At 48.4% G+C, this 20,096-nt stretch overlaps 2 protein-coding genes across 13 annotated transcripts in view; one reads left to right on the top strand and one right to left on the bottom strand.

Annotated features, from left to right (window-relative positions):
- Positions 1-16,353, bottom strand: part of TCTN3 (tectonic family member 3) — a 77,342-nt gene extending 60,989 nt beyond the window's left edge. The window contains exons 1-4 of one of the 4 annotated variants that reach the window (XM_045023032.1): positions 15,806-16,353; positions 14,969-15,107; positions 11,452-11,573; positions 4,206-4,336 (exon numbers count right to left, since the gene is read on the bottom strand). In XM_045023032.1, the coding sequence (XP_044878967.1) occupies positions 4,206-4,336; positions 11,452-11,573; positions 14,969-15,107; positions 15,806-16,316 (903 nt within the window). In that variant the 5' untranslated portion in view covers positions 16,317-16,353. The remainder of the gene's footprint in view (positions 1-4,205; positions 4,337-11,451; positions 11,574-14,968; positions 15,108-15,805) is intronic. The other 3 variants (XM_045023033.1, XM_045023034.1, XM_045023035.1) reach the window with 3 other exon arrangements.
- The window catches only part of ENTPD1 (ectonucleoside triphosphate diphosphohydrolase 1), a 106,874-nt gene continuing 102,655 nt past the window's right edge, over positions 15,878-20,096 (top strand). For 6 of the 9 annotated variants that reach the window (XM_045023044.1, XM_045023041.1, XM_045023038.1 and 3 more), the window contains exon 1: positions 16,616-17,076. The gene's annotated coding sequence lies outside the window, so the exon portion shown is untranslated. Of the gene's footprint in view, positions 15,936-16,416; positions 17,077-20,096 lie in introns of those variants that run through there. The other 3 variants (XM_045023043.1, XM_045023036.1, XM_045023040.1) reach the window with 3 other exon arrangements.

Genomic DNA, 20,096 nt, shown 5'->3' with positions numbered 1-20,096 from the left:
AACCCCTCTCCTTGGCCCATATGTCAGCCAGGATCTGGGAGGCACAAGAGTGGGGACATCCTAAGCCAACACGTTTAAACATCTGAAATCCAGGAAATAAATAGTTACGGTGCACATCATTCCTCTGGGAGAGGGAGACTGGCCAGAGTGTATAGGGGAGGGTTCTGGTTTCAAAATGAGGGGGTGGGGAGCCTGAGGAAGTTGGCTGAGGCAGAGGCAGGAGTCCCAGCTGGGGACCGGTGGTGGAAGTGAGGGGCCCAGATCAGTGGTAGGTTGGTAGGTAAGAGATTAAAGTCCAGGACCTACACAGCAGCATTTTCTGAAATGCTTCCAGTTTCACATGCAGGACCAGAAAGAGAGGCAGAACTGCAGAGTCTCAATCTGTTGATGAGATGATGGTGTAGGGAGGAGGGTTTTAGGTTTATTAGGAAGTGGGGAACCTTTTGGGGAAGGAGAAGCCTATACCGGAAGGATGGGTTCCACTTAAACCAAAACGGAACCAGACTGCTGACATGTAAAATTTAAGAAGTTGTAGAGGATTTTTTAAACTAAGGGCTGGGTGAAAACTGACAAGGGAACAGATTATTCCCCCAGTCCCTAGGGATAAATTTATTACTATATTCCAGTAAAGAGGATAAGAAAGATGTTGGTAAAGTACAGGTAGAAGCTAGTGAGGAAGAATCAAACATAACAATCCTAGTTAAATGTGTCAAATATCAGAGGGGTAGCAGTGTTAGTCTGGATCTGTAAAAGCAGCAAAGAGTTCTGTGGCACCTTATAGACTAACAAACATATTGGAGCATGAGCTTTCGTGGGTGAATACCCACTTCATCGAATGCATGTAGTGGAAATTTCCAAGGGCAGGTATAAATATGGAAGCAAGAATCAGGCTAGAGATAACGAGGTTAGTTCAATCAGGGAGGATGAAGCCCTCTTCTAGCAGTTGAGGTGTGAACACCAAGGGAGGAGAAACTGCTTTTGTAGTTGGCTAGCTATTCACAGTCTTTGTTTAACCCTGAGCTGATGGTGTCAAATTTGCAGATGAACTGAAGCTCAGCAGTTTCTCTTTGAAGTCTGGTCCTGAAAGGTTTTTTGCTGCAGGATGGCTACCTTTAAATCTGTTACTGTGTGTCCATGGAGACTGAAATGTTCTCTTACGGGTTTTTGTATATTGCCATTCCTAATATCTGATTTGTACCCATTTATCCTTTTACATAGGGACTGTCCAGTTTGGCTGTGTAGTGAGCAGGTGTGGCTCCCTGCCGCCCCGGAGGGGGAAGAGCCCATCCGGAGGCCGGAGTGGGCGGAGCTAGGGAGCTCTGAGCCCGCCCCTCAGAGGGTCAGGTGGCGACCCACAATTATAAAGGCTCGTCCTCAGAGCTCAGTAGGGCCCCAGCTGTCGGAGAGACCAGACGTCTCTAGCCCAGCCCGCGACTGGGAAAACCCCATGGCCCAAGGCGGCTGGCCGGGCCTGCCCTGTGCCTGCTATCCAGAGGAGCTGCCGGACCTGCCCTGCGCCCGCTATCCGGAGGAGCTGCCGGACCTGCCCTGCACCCGCTATCCGGAGGAGCTGCCGGACCTGCCCTGCGCCCGCTATCCGGAGGAGCTGCCGGACCTGCCCTGCGCCCGCTATCCTGCCGATCACACCCTGCCCCGAAGAACCCATGGTCCTGGATCCCCCAGAGGCCAACGCCAGGACCCAGGTATGCCCCGAGGGGGAGTGAGGAAGTAGCCCGGGGGCAGCCGACCCCAATCTGGCTGCAGCACTGCCAGAGCCCATGTCAGTGTGTTGCAGCCAGGATCCCCACTGACTAAGCAGTGGGTCTTCTGCTGCTGCTAGGGCCCCAGGCTGGGACGCAGTGGAGTGGAAGGGCCTGCGTCCCCCCTGCCACCCAACTCATGGGTGGCAGACTCCCCCTCGCCCAGGCCTGAGGAGGCTTGGGCCTATCGCTATTGCTCAGCCCTGCCTGAGGGTCTGAGCTCCTGACTCAGTGTTTGTTGCCCTGCCCTAACCTAGGGCCTGGGCTTATTGCTACTGTTTATAGTGCTAGTGCTCAGCCCCGGCCCAAGGGCCTGAGCACCTGATCCAGTGTTGCCCTGCCCAGACCTAGGGCCTGGGCTTACAGTATTCGTTCTGGTTACAGCAAGGGCTGCTGAGGGAGACCCCGCGGCGAGACTAATTTCCCAACATCAACTGTGTGTAGTGAGCCGGTGTGGTTCCCCGCCGCCCCGGAGAGGGTTGAGCCCTGGTGAACCCTTGTACAGGCCAATGTACATAGCAGAGGGGCATTGCTGGCACATGATGGCGTATATTGGTGAATGAACCGGTGATGGTGTGGCTGATCTGGTTAGGTCCTGTGATGCTGTCGCTGGTGTTGATATGTGGGCAGAGTTGGCATCGAGGTTTGTTGCATGGATTGGTTCCTGAGTTAGAGTTACTATGGTGCGGTGTGCAGTTACTGGTGAGAATATGCTTCAGGTTGGCAGGTTGTCTGTGGGCGAGGACTGGCCTGCCACCCAAGGCCTGTGAAAGTTTGGGATCATTGTCCAGGATGGGTTGTAGATCCCTGATGTTGCGTTGGAGGGGTTTTAGCTGGGGACTGTATGTGATGGCCAGTGGAGTCCTGTTGGTTTCTTTCTTGGGTTTGTCTTGCAGTAGGAGGCTTCTGGGTACACGTCTGGCTCTGTTGATCTGTTTCCTTATTTCCTCATGCGGGTACTGTAGTTTTGAGAATGCTTGGTGAAGATTTTGTAGGTGTTGGTCTCTGTCTGAGGGATTGGAGCAGATGCGGTTGTACCTCAGTGCTTGGCTGTAGACAATGGATCGTGTGATGTGCCCGGGATGGAAGCTGGAGGCATGAAGGTAGGCATAGCGGTCGGTAGGTATAACGAAAACCTACAAAATCTTACATCCAGAGGCTGTGTTTGAACATCCCAGGAGTGGGGATTCTCACAGCAGAGTAGGTAAGGCTGGCTCCCAGAGTCAAGGATTGAAGTGGCCTAGCAGATGACCAGTCCAGATAACACCAGGGGAACGTCTCAAGGAGAAAGAAAAAGAGAAAGCATGAACTGGCCTTAATGGAATGGAGGAAATAGAACCCCACACTAGGGGTTCAACCTCTCCAAAAATCCACAGGTGGGAGCGATTGTGTCCTGCAGACAGCGAGTTTGGGGACATTATTGAATATTTTATCACCTTTGAGAGGCTGTGTGTGCTCCATGAGATTCCTGAGGATCAACGGATGACCATCTTGGTTGCAAAGTTCTCTGTGAGAGCTCTGGATATATTCAATAAAATGTCAATTGATTATGGTAAATTTAAGGAATTGGTTGTAAAACAGTTTCAGATTACACCTGAAATTTACAGAGTAAAATTTAGAAGCTTTAAGAGAGGGGCTGGATTGAGTAATGTGGCATATGTAAACTAAATGGGAGATTCACTGGATAAGTGGGTAAGGGGAAAAGGTATTTCAAGCTTTAAAGAAATGTGTGTTTTGGTGGCTCAGGAACAGTTCCTGAATATGTCTAATGATGATGTAAAACAAATGGTCAAAGAACTTGCAACTTTTGCTGATGAATTTGAACAATCCCAAGCATCGATCACAATCCCAAGGTATCGATCACAGGCAGAGGGGTTTAAGTTTATTGGGAAGCAGACTTCCTGTTTTACCCCTGGGAAGGAGGAGGGTGGATGGGAGGCTGGATGCTATAAAATCATGAATGGTGTGGAAAAAGTGAATAGGGAAGTGTTATTTATCCCTTCACATAGCACAAGAACCAGAGGTCATCCAATGAAATTAATAGGCAGCAAGTTTAAAACAAACATAAGGAAGTACTTCCTTAACACACTCAACCTGTGGAACTTGTTGCCATCAGAAGTTGAGAAGGCCAAAAGTATAACTGTATTGAAAAAGGATTAGCTAAATTCATGAAGGCTAGATCCATCAATGGCTATTAGACAAATGGTCAGGGACGCAACCCCATATTCTGGGTGTCCCTAAACCTGTGACTGCCAGAAGCTGGGACTGGACAACAAAGAACAGATCACTCCAAATTGTCCAGTTCTGTTCATCTGGCACCAGCCACTGTAGTGGGTTAGATGGAGTAGTGGTCTAACTCCTTATGGCATTCTTATATCCCCCTTGCCGCCACCAAGAACCCCAGAGAAAAACAATTAGATTTTTGTGAGTGCTCTTCCAACTCACCCGGTAAAACGCAGAGGAAGATGGCAGGTCTTGTGATGGTGGAATGAATGATGGTCCGCCATACTGTGCCAAGAACACAGAGAAATCTGATTTTTTAACTTTTTGCGGCTGCTGGAAATAGTTCAACTTTGCTAAAGTTGGGGAGGGAAAAAACAAACAAATCCACCATCAAATCACTAGACAAAGATTGTGGAAAGGCTAACGTTGTGCCACTATTCTAAAAGAGATGACTTGGGTAAATATAGGATTGTTAGCCTGACATCAATGCCATGAAAAAAAAGGAAAAGATGATATGCAATTAGTAAAGGAAGATAGTATATTTAATGCCAATCAACATGATTTCAGGGAAAATATTCTGTCAAACAAATTTTATCTTTTTTTTATTACAATACAAGTATGGTTGATAAAGGTAACCGTGACATAATATGCTTAGACTTCTGTAAAGCATTTGACTTAGTCCCACATGATATTCTGATTTTAGTAAAAATTAGCACTCTACAAACCAATGTAGCCCATATTAAGTTAATTTAAAACTGATTAAATGATAAATCCCTAAGTAATTATAAGTGAGGATGTGACAGGGTAGTCTACCCCTTAAAGGCAGTAGCTCAGTAGTAGTCGTCAGCGCACCCGACCACGTGGCATGGCCCTTCAAGGGTTTGAAAGGTCCAATAGAAGGACCAAATGGGGATGTGGAGAGGAAATAGTCCTGGGAATGAGCAGTTCTTGGAAGGAAATCCTGTAATTATATCCTTTAAGGGCCTAGGGCCAGGAGCCATGCAGAGAGGGAAGGGCAAGGCTCCTCTCTCCTCCCAACCAACTGAGAATGAGCTGGGAGAATGTTTATATTGTGTGCTTAATACACACCACATATATTAATATGTATTAAGCACACAATATAAACATTCCATTATATTGTATTGTATTATATTTCTAGCACTTACATGGCCTGAATTGGCCTATGTCTTTTCATAATCCTGTTCATTTACGTATAGCACTTTGCAAAGTTGAAGTCAGCTTTGGCATTAGGAAATGGAAATCCTGTCAAAGGCAAAATACATTAATGTTCTGCCCTAATACAGGCTGGGGAGAGAGGTACATTACCTTCAAAGACCAATACCTGGAATGCTAGTATCCAAAACAAAGATAAGGAAGGTACAGAACAAGTTAAGGAACTGGTACAAACTAGATTTTAGTGATGTGTAAGGAGTTTTGTAACTTATAAAATCATCCTATGAATACTACCAGCGGAAATGTGAAATTTGGAAGCACATCTTCTGCGTAAGATTAATTTTAAAATGCTGAACAATATAGCCTTCCAGAAACGGATATCATGTTGAATCTTTTTCCTAGATTATATTATTAATTTTTAGCAATAAACCTGACTGATATTTGTTATTTGGCCTCAAGTAAATTACATAAAGAACCAAAAAGTGTGGACAAACAATCAAGTATGCAATTTACAAAATATGTCATTGATGTATAGCCTGGTATAAGAAGAGAGATAGGAGGATCGAGGATCCTGCGATAAGGAGAGAGAGAATGACTGTTTGAAGCACAACTCCAACTCAGGGAAGGGGGGTGCTCTCCTGAACTGGCACAAAGAGGTGACCAGGACTCTTACTGGGAGTAGGGTGATCTGGGGGGCTACTAACAAAGTCAGTCGCCCTCTGTAGAAAATTTAATAAATCAGACTCTACGAAGGGTATGGATGTTTCTGAACCAAGCTAAGCCTGGTAATTGAATGAAAGAACTGAAAGGGGTATGGAGTGCACCAGTAGAGCCACAAAGAGGCATGCTGGAGAAACTTATCCCTTGACAGAGGAATAGTCATTGGGGAGCGGGGGTGAAGGGGCTTTCTAGTGAGGTCTCACAGGGATCTCTTCTCAGCGCAATGCTATTCAATAACTTTATAAATTATCTGGAACAGATATAAAATTGCAACTAGCAAAACTTCCAGAGGGCATACAGTTGCAGAATGGCAAATAAAGGGGCTAAATCAGTTATATAGACCGATCTGGAGAGTTTGGTAAAGTGGGTTCATTTGAACAACGTGCATTTTAATAGTGCTGAATCCAAGGTCATGCATCTAGGAACACTAAATGTAGGTCAAACTTACAAGATGGGGGCCTGTGTCTTTGAATGAAGTGACACTGAGAAGGATTTACAGGTCATGATAGATAAGTAGCTGAACATGAGCTCCCAGTGTGACCCTGTAGAACATAAGAACAGTCATACTGGGTCAGACCAAAGGTCCATCTAGCCCAGTATCCTGTCTGCCGACAGTGGCGAATGCCAGGTGCCCCAGAGGGAATGAACAGAACGGGTAATCATCAAATGATTCATCCCATCACCCATTCCCAGTTTCTAGTAAACAGCGACTAGGGACACCAGCCCAGCCCAGCCTGGCTAATAGCCATTGATGGACCTAAGGGTATGTCTATGCTACAAAAAATGACCTGCAGCAGTGAGTGCCAGAGCCCAGGTGAACAGACTTGGGCTCATGGTCCCGCATTACAGGGCTAAAAATAGCAGTGTATACTTTCCCACTCAGGCTGGAGAGAAGGCTCTGAGACCTGGCCTTGCCCAAAACATCTATACTGCTATCCTGTAGCGCGAACGCCAGCAACCCAAGCCAACTGACCTAAGCTCTAAGACTTACTGCCATTGGGCTTTTTTTTTTTTTTTTAAGTGTAGATGTACTCTTTTAGGGCTAACATAGTCCTTGGATGCATCAGCAAGGGAATATCAAGTTGGGGTAAGGAGATGGTAACGACCCTGAAAACAGCATTAGTGAGACCATTACAGAAATATTATGTCCAGTTCTACTGTCCACTCTTCTAAAAGGATATTGAAAAAATGGAAATGACTCAGAAAAGAGCACAAGAATGCACTGAGGTTTGGGAAAAAGGAACAGGAGTACTTGTGGCACCTTAGAGACTAGAGGTTTGGGAAACATGCCTTATAGGTGAGAACCTTACAAAGCTCAATGTATTTAGTTTATCCACTCAAGAAAGAGATCTTGGAGTCATTGTGAATAGTTCTCTGAAAACATCCAGTCAATGTGCAGCAGCAGTCAAAAAAGCTAACAGAATGTTGGGAATCATTAAGAAAGGGATAGATAGTGTGACAGGGTCGGGCCAGATGGCTACAGGAGTGATAGAAGGCAGATATATTAGACCCAGGTTAAGCAGGTCCCTTTTCCCTGGGCAAGGTAACAGAGGCAGTTCCAGAACAATCAGGAACTTGCTGGAACAAATTAAGGCAGACAGGCTAATTAGGACACCTGGAGCCAATTAAGAAGCTGCTAGAATCAATTAAGACAAGCAGGCTAATCAGGGCACCTGGGTTAAAAGGACCTCACTTCAGTTAGTGAGGGGCGCATGTGAGGAGCTGAGAGTAAGAGGCACAAAAAGCTGAGAGTGAGTAGGAGTACTGCTGGAGAACTGTGAAGTACAAGCGTTATCAGACATCAGGAGGAAGGTCCTGTGGTGAGGATAAAGAAGGTGTTGGGAGGAGGCCATGGGGAAGTAGCCCAGGGAGTTGTAGCTGTCACGCAGCTGTTACAGGAGACACTAGAGACAGCTGCAATCCACAGGGCCCTGGGCTGGAACCCAGAATAGAGGGCGAGCCCGGGTTCCCCCCATTCCCCTCAGTGGCATTCTCTGCTTGGGTCACTACATCCTTGTATGGTGGAACTATTCCTGTTTCAGCCATCATCACTGCAGCCTGGGTTCAGCAAAAGGCTGTATGACATGCAAGGATTTTGGAAATCTGTTTCCTTTTGATGATAAAAAGCCACAAAACACCATTTTCTCAAGAAGGAAGAGAAGAGACTATTCCAAGGGGAAGGAAGAAGGTCTTGAAGTTAAGGCACAAAACAGGGAATAAGGAAATCTAAGCTCTGTTCTTGTCTCTGCCACAGACTTTGTCTGATCTTGAGCAAGTGCCTCCGGACAAAATTTTCCAAATCAGTCTGATCCTGGGTGCCTCTGTTTCTCAATACCCAACTTAAGACATCGATGGTCTGATTTTCAGAAGTGCTGAGTGCCTACACCTCCATTAAATGGGAGATGAATATTTTGTTTTGTTTTTTTAAATCTGGCCCCAGGCATCCCAAGATCATAGAAAATTAGGGTTGGAAGAGACCTCAAGAGATCATCTAGTTCAACCCCCTGCTCAAAGCAGGACCAACACCAACTAAATCATCTGAGCCAGGGCTTTGTCAAGCTGGGCCTTAAAAACCTCTAAGGATGGAGATTCCACCACTTCCCTAGGAAACCCATTCCAGTGCTTCACCACCCTCCTAGTGAAATAGTATTTCCTAATATCCAACCTAGACCTCCTCCACTGCAACTTGAGACCATTGCTTCTTGTTCTGTCATCTGACACCACTGAGAACAACTGAGCTCCATCCTCTTTGGAACCCCACTTCAGGTAGTTGAAGGCTGCGATCAAATCCCACCCTCCCTCTTCTCTTCTGCAGACTAAAGAAGCCCAGTTCCCTCAGACTCTCCTCGTAAGTCATGTGCCCCAGCCCCCTGATAATTTTTGTTGCCCTCCGCTGGACTCTCTCCAATTTATCCACATCCTTTCTGTAGTGGGGTCCCAAAACTGAATGCAATACTCCAGATGTGGCCTCACCAGCGCCGAATAGAGGGGAATAATCACTCCCTTGATCTGCTGGCAATGCTCCTACTAATACAGCCCAATATGCCGTTAGCCTTCTTGGCAACAAAGGCACACTGCTGACTCATATCCAACTTCTCATCCACTGTAATCCCCAGGTCCTTTTCTGCAGAACTGCCACTTAGACAGTCGGTCCCCAGCCTGTAGGGGCATGGGATTCTTTCATCCTAAGTGCAAGACGCTGCACTTGTCCTTGTCAAACCTCATCAGATTTCTTTTGGCCCAATCCTCCAATTTGTCTTGGTCACTCTGGACACTATCCCTACCCTCCAGTGTATCTACCTCTCCCCACAGCTTAGTGTCATCAGCGAACTTGCTGAGGGTGCAATCCAGATAATTAATGAAGATGTTAAACAAAATCACCTGCAGGACCAACCCCTGAGGTACTCTGCTTGATTCCGGCTGCCAACTAAACATCGAGCTGTTGATCACTACCCATTGAGCCCAACAATCTAGCTAGCTTTCTATCCACCTTATAGTCCATTTATCCAATCCATATTTTTTTTAGCTTGATGGCAAGAAGACCGTGGAAGACCGTATCAAAAGCTTTGCTAAAGTCAAGATATATCACATCCACTGCTTTCCCCATATCCACAGAGCCAGTTAGGTGCCCATATTAAGATGCACAATATTAAATATTAAAAAACACCCTGAAAATTTTGGCCTTACCTTTTGGTGAGCTGAAATATGAATTGAAGAAGCAGGGGGCTGCTTCAGCTAATACATCACCTAGTACACCACATCCTTGCTCCTCCTCCCTCCCCCCAGAGCCTCCTGAATGCCGCAAAACATATGATTGCTGCAGGCAGGAAGTGCAGGGAGGGAGGGGGGAGTTGTTGATCCATGGTGCCGCTGGAGGGTGGGAGGGGTTGGGGGGGTGGAGGGGTGCTGATAGGTGGGCTGCCAGCCCACCTTGGTTCCAAGCTCCGAGGGCCAAACAATGTGATACCCAAACATTGCGAAAATTTAAATAAGTATGTTCTCTAATAGATCAGCGACGTAACAATGAAGCAACGTTAACCGGGACGACGTTAAGTGAGGAATTACAGTACAGGAGAAGCATGTTTTAGAATCCATGAGGTGAAAAAAAAATAAACTAGACCTGTAGATGGGTTTATTCCCTGTTTTATATAAGTTTTTAATGTCATCACCATGATCCAGAACAGGGGTGGCCAGCCTGTGGCTCTGGAGCCACATGCACCTCGTCACAGGATGAATATGTGTCTCCTTGCACAGGCACTGACTCCGGAGCTGGAGCTGCAGGCGCCAACTTTTCACTGTGCTACAGGGCGCTCACTGCTCAACCCCTGGCTTTGCCCCAGGCCCCGGCTCCACTCCACTCCTTCCCCCGACCCTTCCCCTGAGTCTGCCACACCCTTACTCTTCCTCCCTCACCCTGCACCCCGAGCCTCCTGCACACCACAAAACAGCTGATCGCAGCGGGCAGGAGGCACAGGCTTGGAGGGTTAGGTGCTGATCAGTGGTGCTGCTGGTGGGTGGGGGACGCTGGTGGCGGAGCGGGGAGCTGACGGGGCTGCTGATGTGTTACTGTGGCTCTTTGGCAATGCACATTGGTAAATTCTGGCTCCTTCTCAGGCTCAGGTTGGCCACCCCTGATCCAGAAGAAGTAATACCACATGGCTGATAAACCTCTGCAGGCTTTTTGAAAGAGAAATTGTTACATTGGTATATATATTATATAATGTGATATACTGACTTCAAAGCACTTTGGCTCAGGCCCATAGCAAGTAAGTAAAACATTTTTGTTTTTTTAGCCAGATGAGTGTAGGCCATATGAATCTGTATATTTGACTGGATCCTTGAAAGAGCAACAAGTGAATGAAAAACATATTATACATTAAGGAAATGTGAACTTAAATATCAGAGGGGTAGCCGTGTTAGTCTGGTTCTGTAAAAGCAGCAAAGAATCCTGTGGCACCTTATAGACTAAGAGACGTTTTGCAACATGAGCTTTCGTGGGTGAATACCCACTTCTTCGGATGCAAGTGAACTTAAATACAAACTAGTAGGGAGAGTCAGGGGCAGGCACAGTAGCATAATACAGAAATTTTCAGATTACATGAGCAAATAGTCTGATCTAGTCGGGTCTCAGTCTCTGACAATGGTCATTGCCAAATGCTTCAGAGGAAGATGTAAGAAAACACATAATGGCCCATTATGGAGTAACATGCCTCTGGGGCAGCTGTTTTCTAACTCAAGATTTATGCCATGAAGCCAAAGGGTTTATACCCCTTTTAGCATTCTTATCTTCTTTACTATCCTTGTGAATGTTATAATTATTCTCATAGATGTCTTAACTTTTTAAATCTCACTGAGCTCTTGCCTCAATAATACCTTGTGGCAATCTTGTAGATTTCTTGGCCAGCTTCAGCTCAAAGGTGCATAACTCCTTCTCTCACCCTTGGCCTGTAGTGATGCTGGCAAGTGCTGTGGAACAGCTGACTGTTCACCCCTCATATTCACAAGATATTACAGAACAGATTCCCTGATCAGGGAGAACTTGGGAATTCAGTGTGCGGAGGGTAAGACTACTTACAATCACTTAGCTGCACACAGAACAGAGACTCAGATCCGCTGGGGTCAGTGACTACTTCAGTGTGATGAGGGGTGTTATTTCTGAAAATAAGAGACTTCTCCACGCACACTTGACTCACAATTCTGCACAAAAAACAGAAGAGAGAGAGAGATAACGCTAAGGATACACTTACATTCCATGTCCCTCCACGCCCCAACCAACTGGATACCGAATTCTTCTTAATTTCCTAACACAAGTTGTTTTGCATTATTAAACAGTTATTGTGTCTCACCCTAGAAGGAGCTGTGGGTGAGAAGTGATCTGTATATTTGCGAGGCACTTTAGGATTCTTCATACAATGCAATATAGGGCCAGCATGGATCTCCTCTGTCCTGTCCACAATCTCATAATCGCAGGAGTATGAGCCTTCTCCCAAATCTCCCCCTTTCTAGAACAGTCCAGCCCAGCCCAACCTCCACCCCCTTCTCTCCAATCTGTCTCCCTATCCCCTGCCTCTCAGTTGCCATCCCTAATTATAAAGTCATCACGTCCAGCCTTGCAAAACTGTCATGACAATGTATGAACCCTGGCCAAACATCCCCAGCTCCTCCCTCATAATCATTTAATTGACCTCAGGCATTTGAACATCAGGAGAAAGATCACACAAACACCAAGTGATATTGAAATAACTGTGCTGGATTTTAGTTTCTATTGGAAGTGTTCAGACAGTGAGAACGCAAAGAAAAAACTGGACATGCACCAGTCCATGGGGCCAGATGCAGTGCATCCGAGGGTGCTGAGGGAGATGGCTGATGTGATTGCAGAGCCATTGGCCATTATCTTTGAAAACTTGCGGCGATCAGGGGAAGTCCCAGATGACTGGAAAAAGGCAAATATAGTGCCCATCTTTAAAAAAGGAAGAAGGAGAATCCAGGGAACTACAGACTGGACAGCCTCACCTCAGTCCTGAGAAAAATCATGGAGCAGGTTCTCAAGGAATCCATTTTGAAGCATTTGGAGGAGAGGAAGGTGATCAGGAACAGTCAACACGGATTCACCAAGGGCAAGTCATGCCTGACCAAATTGATTGCCTTCTATGACGGGGAAAGCAGTGGACATGATATACCTTGACTTTAGCAAAGCTTTTGACACAGTCTCCCACAGTATTCTTGCCAGCAAGCTAAAAAAATATGGATTAGATGAATGGACTATAAGGTGGATAGAAAGCTGGCTAGATCGTTGGGCTCAACGGATAGTGATCAACAGCTCAATGTCTAGTTGGCAGCCAGTATCAAGAGGCGTGCTCCAGGGGTTGGTCCTGGGGCTGGTTTTGTTCAACATCTTCATTAATGATCTGGATGATAGAATAGATTGCACCCTCAGCAAGTTCATGGATGACACTAAGCTGGGGGGAAAGGTAGATACACTGGAGGGTAGGGACAGGGTCCAGAGTGACCTAGACAAATAGGAGGATTGGGCCAAAAGAAATCTGATGAGGTTCAACAAGGACAAGTGCAGAGTCCTGCACTTAAGACAGATGAATCCCATGCCCCGCTACAGGCTGGGGACTGACTGGCTAAGCGGCAGTCCTGCGAAAAGGACCTGGGGATTACAGTGGATGAGAAGTTGGATATGAGTCAACAGTGTGCCTTATTGCCAAGCAGACTAACAGCATATTGGGCTGTATAAGTAGGAGGATTGCCAGCAGATCAAAGGAAGAGATTATTCCCATCTATTCGGCACTGGTGAGGCCACATCTGGAGTATTTTGGCCAGTTCTGGGCCCCCCTACTACAGAAAAGATGTGGATAAATTGGAGAGAGTCCAGCAGAGGGCAATGAAAATGATTAGGGGGCTGGGAGGAGAGGCTCAGGGAACTGGGCTTATTTAGTCTGCAGAAGAGAAGAGTGGTGGGGGGGTTGATCGCAGCCTTCAACTACCTGAAGGGGGTTCCAAAGAGGATGGAGCTTGGCTGTTCTCAGTGGTGGCAGATAAGAGAACAAGGAGCAATGATCTCAAGTTGCAGTGGGGGAGGTCTAGGTTGGATATTAGGAAAAACTCACTAGAAGAGTAGTGAAGCACTGGAATGGGTTACCTAGGGAGTTGGTGGAATCTCCATCCTTAGAGGTTTTTAAGGCCCAGCTTGACAAAGCCCTGGCTGGGATGATTTAGTTGGGTTTGGTCCTGCTTAGAGCAGGGGGTTGGACTTGATGACCTCCTGAGGTCTCTTCCAACCCTAATCTTCTAGGATTTTATGATTCAAAGTGTTACTGCAATCGCCTTGCACATATGTATGTTAGTTACTTCAGTCAGGCATCAGCATTATCATGGTCCCTTAGCCATTGCTTAGCCAAGATGTCTGCATGCAACATGGAAGTGTATCAGGCAGTCAGTCCCTCACACCTCAGCTACTGCTGCCTGGGAGATAGAAGGAGGCGGCTTGTTATGAGTGGAATTAAAGAAAAAACAAACCCTTGAGATTGTGAATTCACCCTTCAATTAATGTAACTGTAAGCATAAACCCCACCCAAGACAAAAGGTGTATGTGAACCTTCCCAAGAGCTTTTGGCTGAATATTGGGGTTTTTTGTTGTTGGTTTTTTGGGGGGGGGGGCAGGGAAGGGGAGAGAATACACAGAAACTGAGACCAGACCAGAACCAACTGGGGCTATGTCTACACTACTGACCTTACAGTAGCACAGCTGTATCACTGCAGTTGCGCCACTGTAAGGTATTTTGTGTAGCTGCTCTATGCTGGTGGGAGAAAGCTCTTCAGCCAGCACAATTAACCCCCCCCCCCCACCCCAAACGAGCAGTGGTAGCTACGTCAGCAGAAGAGGCTATCCCACTGACATAGCGCAGTCAACACCGGCACTTTTGTCAGTGAAACTTATATCAGTCGGGGTGTGGTTTTTTTCACACCCCCGACCAACAAAAGTTTTGCCGACAAAAGTGCATGTGTAGACAAAGCCTGAGAGAGCGACACAGCCTCAAGGTGCAGCTGAAAGCATGGTGGCTGACCCAGTAGGAAACCTAGAAGAGAATGCTCTTAGTGCTGTAGGGAAAAAAAGCCATTTCCTGCTATTTGATTCTCTCTGCATTCAGAGACACAGAACTTTGTACATTCTTTGTGTAACACCAACAGACCCTGTTCGTCAGCAGGCGGGATTGAACCTGGGACGCTAAATGCACGAGCCTCTACTGCATGAGCTAAAAGCCCCATGGCCCTTAGCTAAGGCTGTTGATCAGACTCATTAATCTCTAAGTGGTCTCGGTGCCATTAGATGGGACAGAACACCACACCTAGGAGGTGTGTGGGATACATTTGTAATAAACAAAACTGCATCAAAGATATACCTGCCTATCACCAATTTCTACTCCCGGGCCCCAGACTTTGACTAGCTGCTTGGGTTGAAAAGGGGCAAAAATGCATTACAGCAGTCTGGCATCAGCACTGCCCTGGGCCTTTCACCACTGCTTTGCAAGGGTTTCTGTATGCAGCACTGAAGAGCATCAGGAAGCTGGGCCCACACACCTTACCTGGTGCTGCCTGGAAGACAGAAGGAGAAGACAGCCCTTGAGTCCCCCAGATCACAGCCAAGGTTACAGTCAGTATCACAGCAGCAGTTTATATCACAGGATCCAGAATGCAGGTTGCAGATACAGGTGGGCAAACAGGCTAAGAAAAGAGAAAGAGACACCAGATCAAGGGGAGAGATGACCCCAGACACTGTCATCTAGGTGATGTGGGAGGAAAGCTGGTTTGGGGGAGAGGGTACCCTCAGGACCGCCCTGTAAGGGGTAGGTGAGGGAGACCAGCCAGTGGGAGATTCAAGAGAGACAGGCTGATATGGAAAAGGACCCTGGGTATCGCCCTGAAGGGGATGAGGGGGAGTGACAAGCCAAGTCAAGCAGGGGAACCCAAGGACTATCCTGCAGGGGAGGGGGAGGGGAAGAGAGGCTGTGTCAGCAGAGAGGGAACCCCAGGCACTGTACTCCAGGGAAACGTCAGGAGACAGCCCAGGTCAGGGTGATAGGGGACCCTGAGCACTGTACTGCTGGGAATGGGTGGAGAGACAGGCTGGGTCCAGATCAGTGACAGGTCACAGGGGACCCTGGGCACTGCCTTGCAGGGCATGGGGCAGGGAGCAGTAAGGTGACCAAATGTCCCGATTTTATAGGGACACTCCCGATTTTGGGGTCTTTTTCTTATATAGGCTCCTATTACCCCTCACCCCCTGTCCTGATTTTTCACATTTGCTGACTGGTCACCCTAGGGAGGAAACAGGCTGGGCCGTGGGGGGGTGGGAGGGCGGCCTGGGCCTGGGCAATGCCCTGCAGGGGATGAGCGAGAAGGGACTATGGGCGCCTCCTCACCTTCGGGAGCGGATGAGTCTCCCTGGACGACTGGAGTCGTGCTGGCCTCCGGCTCCGCGAAGCTGCCTCCCTCTGGGCTGGGGCTTCCGGGGCCCGAACTCCCCCCCGGAGTCGTGCCGAAGCTACCAGGGTCGGTGGCAGGGCCGGGGCCGATCCCCACGGTCGGGCTGGGGGGGCCGGGGCTGCCGGGGCCGATCCCCGAGGTCGGGCTGGGGGACCCGGGGCTGCCCCCCGCGGTCAGGGTGGGGGGGCCGGGGCCGATCCCCGCGGTCGCGGTGGGGGGGCCGGGGCTGCCGGAGCCGATCCCCGCGGTCGGGCTGGGGGGGCCGGGGCTGCCGGAGCCGATCCCCGCGGTCGGGCTGGGGGGGCCGGGGCTGCCCCCCGCGGTCGGGCTTGGGGTCCCAGCCCCCCACCGCGGCTGCAGCAATAGCAGGAGCGGGAGCAGCAGACGCTTCAGGCCCATAGCATCAGCCCGTTGCCAGGGAACCGATACACTAACGTCTAGCGTCATGTCGTAAGAGATCTGGTCTCGCGATGAACTTTAGCGTTGGCGCGTGTCGAAGCCACCCCTCCCCCCCACAGTATGTACGTCAATCTCCTCGGCCCGCCCTCAAGCGCCGCAGTCGCGGTCGCCGACGCCTCGTGGGGGCTGGGCCTGGGCGCGGGGATTCGGGCGGGCCCCAGGGCGACGGGGGGGCCCTCCCCGTTCCCATAGCGTCACCCACAGAGCTCGCTCCTCATGGGCTGACACAGCTCGGGGCGCTCCCTGCCGAGCTCCCCGCCCTGCCCGGGGTGTGCGAGCGCGCCCGGCTCCACAGAGCGGTGCTCCGAGCCGGGAACCGGCTGTACCATCGCCCTGCGGCTTCATCCCCAGTAAAGCTGGTCCGGTCTCCCCAGTGCCTCCCTCCTGCTGCCGGGGTGGTGCAGTCTCCCGGTCCGGGAAGTGTGTGCGTGTCATGATAACACCAGTGGTGCGATGCACCAGTGCCGAAGACACGGTTGTGTGGGGTCAGGGCAATGGTCCATCTAGCCCAGTACTCCATTTCTGTTAGCAGCCAGTGCCAGAGGCTTCCGAGCAAATGAACAGAACAGGCCGTCCACTCTCATCCAGTCCCGACATCTAGCAATGAGGGGCTTAGAGACACCTGGAACATGGGGTAGTGTCCCTGCCAACTGAAGGACCTATCCATCGTCCATTAATTTATCTCCTTTTTTTTAATAGTGTTATATCTTCGGCCTTCACAACATTCCCCTGGCAACGAGATCCACAGGTTGGTTGACTGTGTGTTGTGTGAAGAAGTACTTCCTTATGCTTGTTTTAAACTTGTGACCTATGAATTTAATTGGGTGACGCTGGTTCATGTGTTATGTGAAGGGGTAAATAACACTTCCTTATTCACTTTCTCCACACCAGTCATGATTTTATAGAGCTCGATCATAAGAATGGCCATAGTGGGTCAAACCAGAGGTCCATCTAGCCCAGTATACTGTCTTCCAACAGTGGCCAATGCCAGATGCCCCAGAGGGAATGAACAGAACAGGTAGTCATCAAGTGATCCATCCCCTGTCGCCCATTCTCAGCTTCTGGCAAACTCAGACTAGGGACACCATTCCTGCCCATTCTGGCTGATTGTCATTGATGGACCTATCTTCCATGAATGTATCTTGTTCTTATTCATAGAATATCAGAGCTGAAAGGGACCTCAGGAGGACATCTAGTCCAACCCCCTGCTCAGAGCAGGACCAGTCCCCAACTAAATTATCCCAGCCAGAGCTTTGTCAAGCCTGACCTTAAAAACCTCTAAGGAAGGAGATTCCACCACCTCCCTAGGTAACCCATTCCAGTGTTTCACCACCTTCCTAGTGAAAAAAGTTTTCCTAATATCCAACCTAAACCTCCTGCACTGCAAGTTGATACCATTACTCCTTGTTCTGTCATCTGCTACCACTGAGAACAGTCTAGATACATCCTCTTTGGAACCCCCTTTTAGGTAGTTGAAAGCAGCTATCAAATTCCCCCACATTCTTCTCTTCTGCAGACTAAACAATCTGAGTTCCCTCAGCCTCTCCTCGTAGATCATGTGCTCCAGCCCCCTAATCATTTTTGTTGCCTGCTGCTGGACTCTTTCCAATTTTTCCACATCCTTCTTGTAGCGTGGGGCCCAAAACTGGACACAGTACTCCAGATGAGGCCTCACCAATGTCAAATAGAGGGGAATGATCACGTCCCTTGATCTGCTGGTAATGCCCCTACTTACACAGCCTAAAATGCTGTTAGCCTTCTTGGCAACAACGGCACACTGTTGACTCATATCCAGCTTCTCATCCACTGTAACCCCAACGTCCTTTTCTGCAGAACTGCTGCCTAGCCATTCGGTCCCTAGTCTGTAGCAGTGCATAGGATTCTTCCATTCTAAGTGCAGGACTCTGCACTTGTCCTTGTTGAACCTCATCAGATTTCTTTTGGCTCAATCCTCTAATTTGTCTAGGTCCCTCTGTACCCTATCCCTACCTTGCAGCGTATCTACCACTCGTCCCAGTTTAGTGTCATCTGCAGACTTGCTGATGCTGCAGTCCTCGCCATCCTCCAGATCATTAATGAAGATATTGAATAAAACCGGCCCCAGGACCAACCCTTGGGGCACACCACTTGATACTGGCTGCCAACTAGACATGGAGACATTGATCACTACCCGGTGAGCCCAATGATCTAGCCAGCTTTCTGTCCACCTTATAGTCCATTCATCCAGCCCATACTTCTTTAACTTGCTAGCAAGAATATTGTGGAAGACTGTATTAAAACCTTTGCTAAAGTCAAAGAATAACACACCCACTGCTTTCCCCTCATCCACAGAGCCAGTTATCTCATCATAGAAGGCAATTAGGTTAGTCAGGTATGACTTGCCCTTGGTGAATCCATGCTGACTGTTCCTGATCACTTTCCTCTCTTCTAAGTGCTTTAGAATTGATTCCTTGAGGACCTGCTCCATGATTTTTCCAGGGACTGATGTGAGGCTGACTGGCCTGTAGTTCCCTAGATCATCCTCCTTCCCTTTTTTAAAGATGGGCACTACATTAGCCTTTTTCCAGTCATCCGGGACCTCCCCCAATCACCATGAGTTTTCAAAGATAATGGCCAATGGCTCTACAGTCACATCCGCCAACTCCTTTAGCACCCTCGGATGCAGTGCATTGGGCCCCATGGACTTGTGCTCATCCAGCTTTTCTAAATAGTCCTGAACCACTTCTTTCTCCACAGGGGGCTCGTCATCTCCATGCTGTGCTGCCTTGTGCAGCAGTCTGGGAGCTGACCTTGTTTGTGAAGACATTGGCAAAAAAATCATTGAGTACATTAGCTTTTTCCACATCCTCTGTCAGTAGGTTGCCTTCCTCATTCAGTAAGGGGCCCACACTTTCCTTGACTTTTTTCTTGTTGCTAATATACCTGAAGAAACCCTTCTTGTTACTCTTAACATCTCTTGCTAGCTGCAACTCCAAGTGTGATTTGGCCTTCCGGATTTCACTCCTGCATGCCTGAGCAATATTTTTATACTCCTCCCTTGTCATTTGTCCAAGCTTCCACTTCTTTTGTGTTTAAGATCAGCAAGGATTTCACTGTTAAGCCAAGCTGATCGCCTGCCATATTTACTGTTCTTTCTACACATCAGGATGGTTTGTTCCTGCAACCTCAATAAGGATTCTTTAAAATACAGCCAGCGCTTCTGGACTCCTTTCCCCGTCATGTTATTCTCCCAGGGGATCCTGCCCATCAGTTCCCTGAGGGAGTCAAAGTCTGCTTTTCTGAAGTCCAGGCTCCATATTCTGCTGCTCTCCATTTGTTCAGGGAGGGCAGGCAGGGCAGAAAAGGTGGGGGAGTTGCGTTGTATGTAAGAGAGCAGTATGACTGCTCAGAGCTCCAGTATGAAACTGCAGAAAAACCTGAGTGTCTCTGGATTAAATTTAGAAGTATGAACAACAAGGGTAATGTCGTGGTGGGAGTTTGGTACAGACCACCAGACCAGGGGGATGAGGTGGACGAGGCTTTCTTCCAGCAACTAACAGAAGTTGCTGGGTCACAGGCCCTGGTTCTCATGGGTGACTTTAATCACCCCGATATCTGCTGGGAGAGCAATACAGCAGTGCACAGACAATCTAGGAAGTTTCTGGAAAGTGTAGGGGACAATTTCCTGGTGCAAGTGCTGGAGGAACCAACTAGGGGAAAAGCTCTTCTTGACCTGCTGCTCACAAACAGGGAAGAAATAGTAGAGGAAGCAATAGTGGATGGGAACCT

The sequence above is a fragment of the Mauremys mutica genome, chromosome 7 (genome assembly GCF_020497125.1).
Source record: "Mauremys mutica isolate MM-2020 ecotype Southern chromosome 7, ASM2049712v1, whole genome shotgun sequence".
NCBI lineage: Eukaryota > Metazoa > Chordata > Testudines > Geoemydidae > Mauremys > Mauremys mutica.
This window is presented reverse-complemented; position numbering and strand designations above follow the sequence as displayed.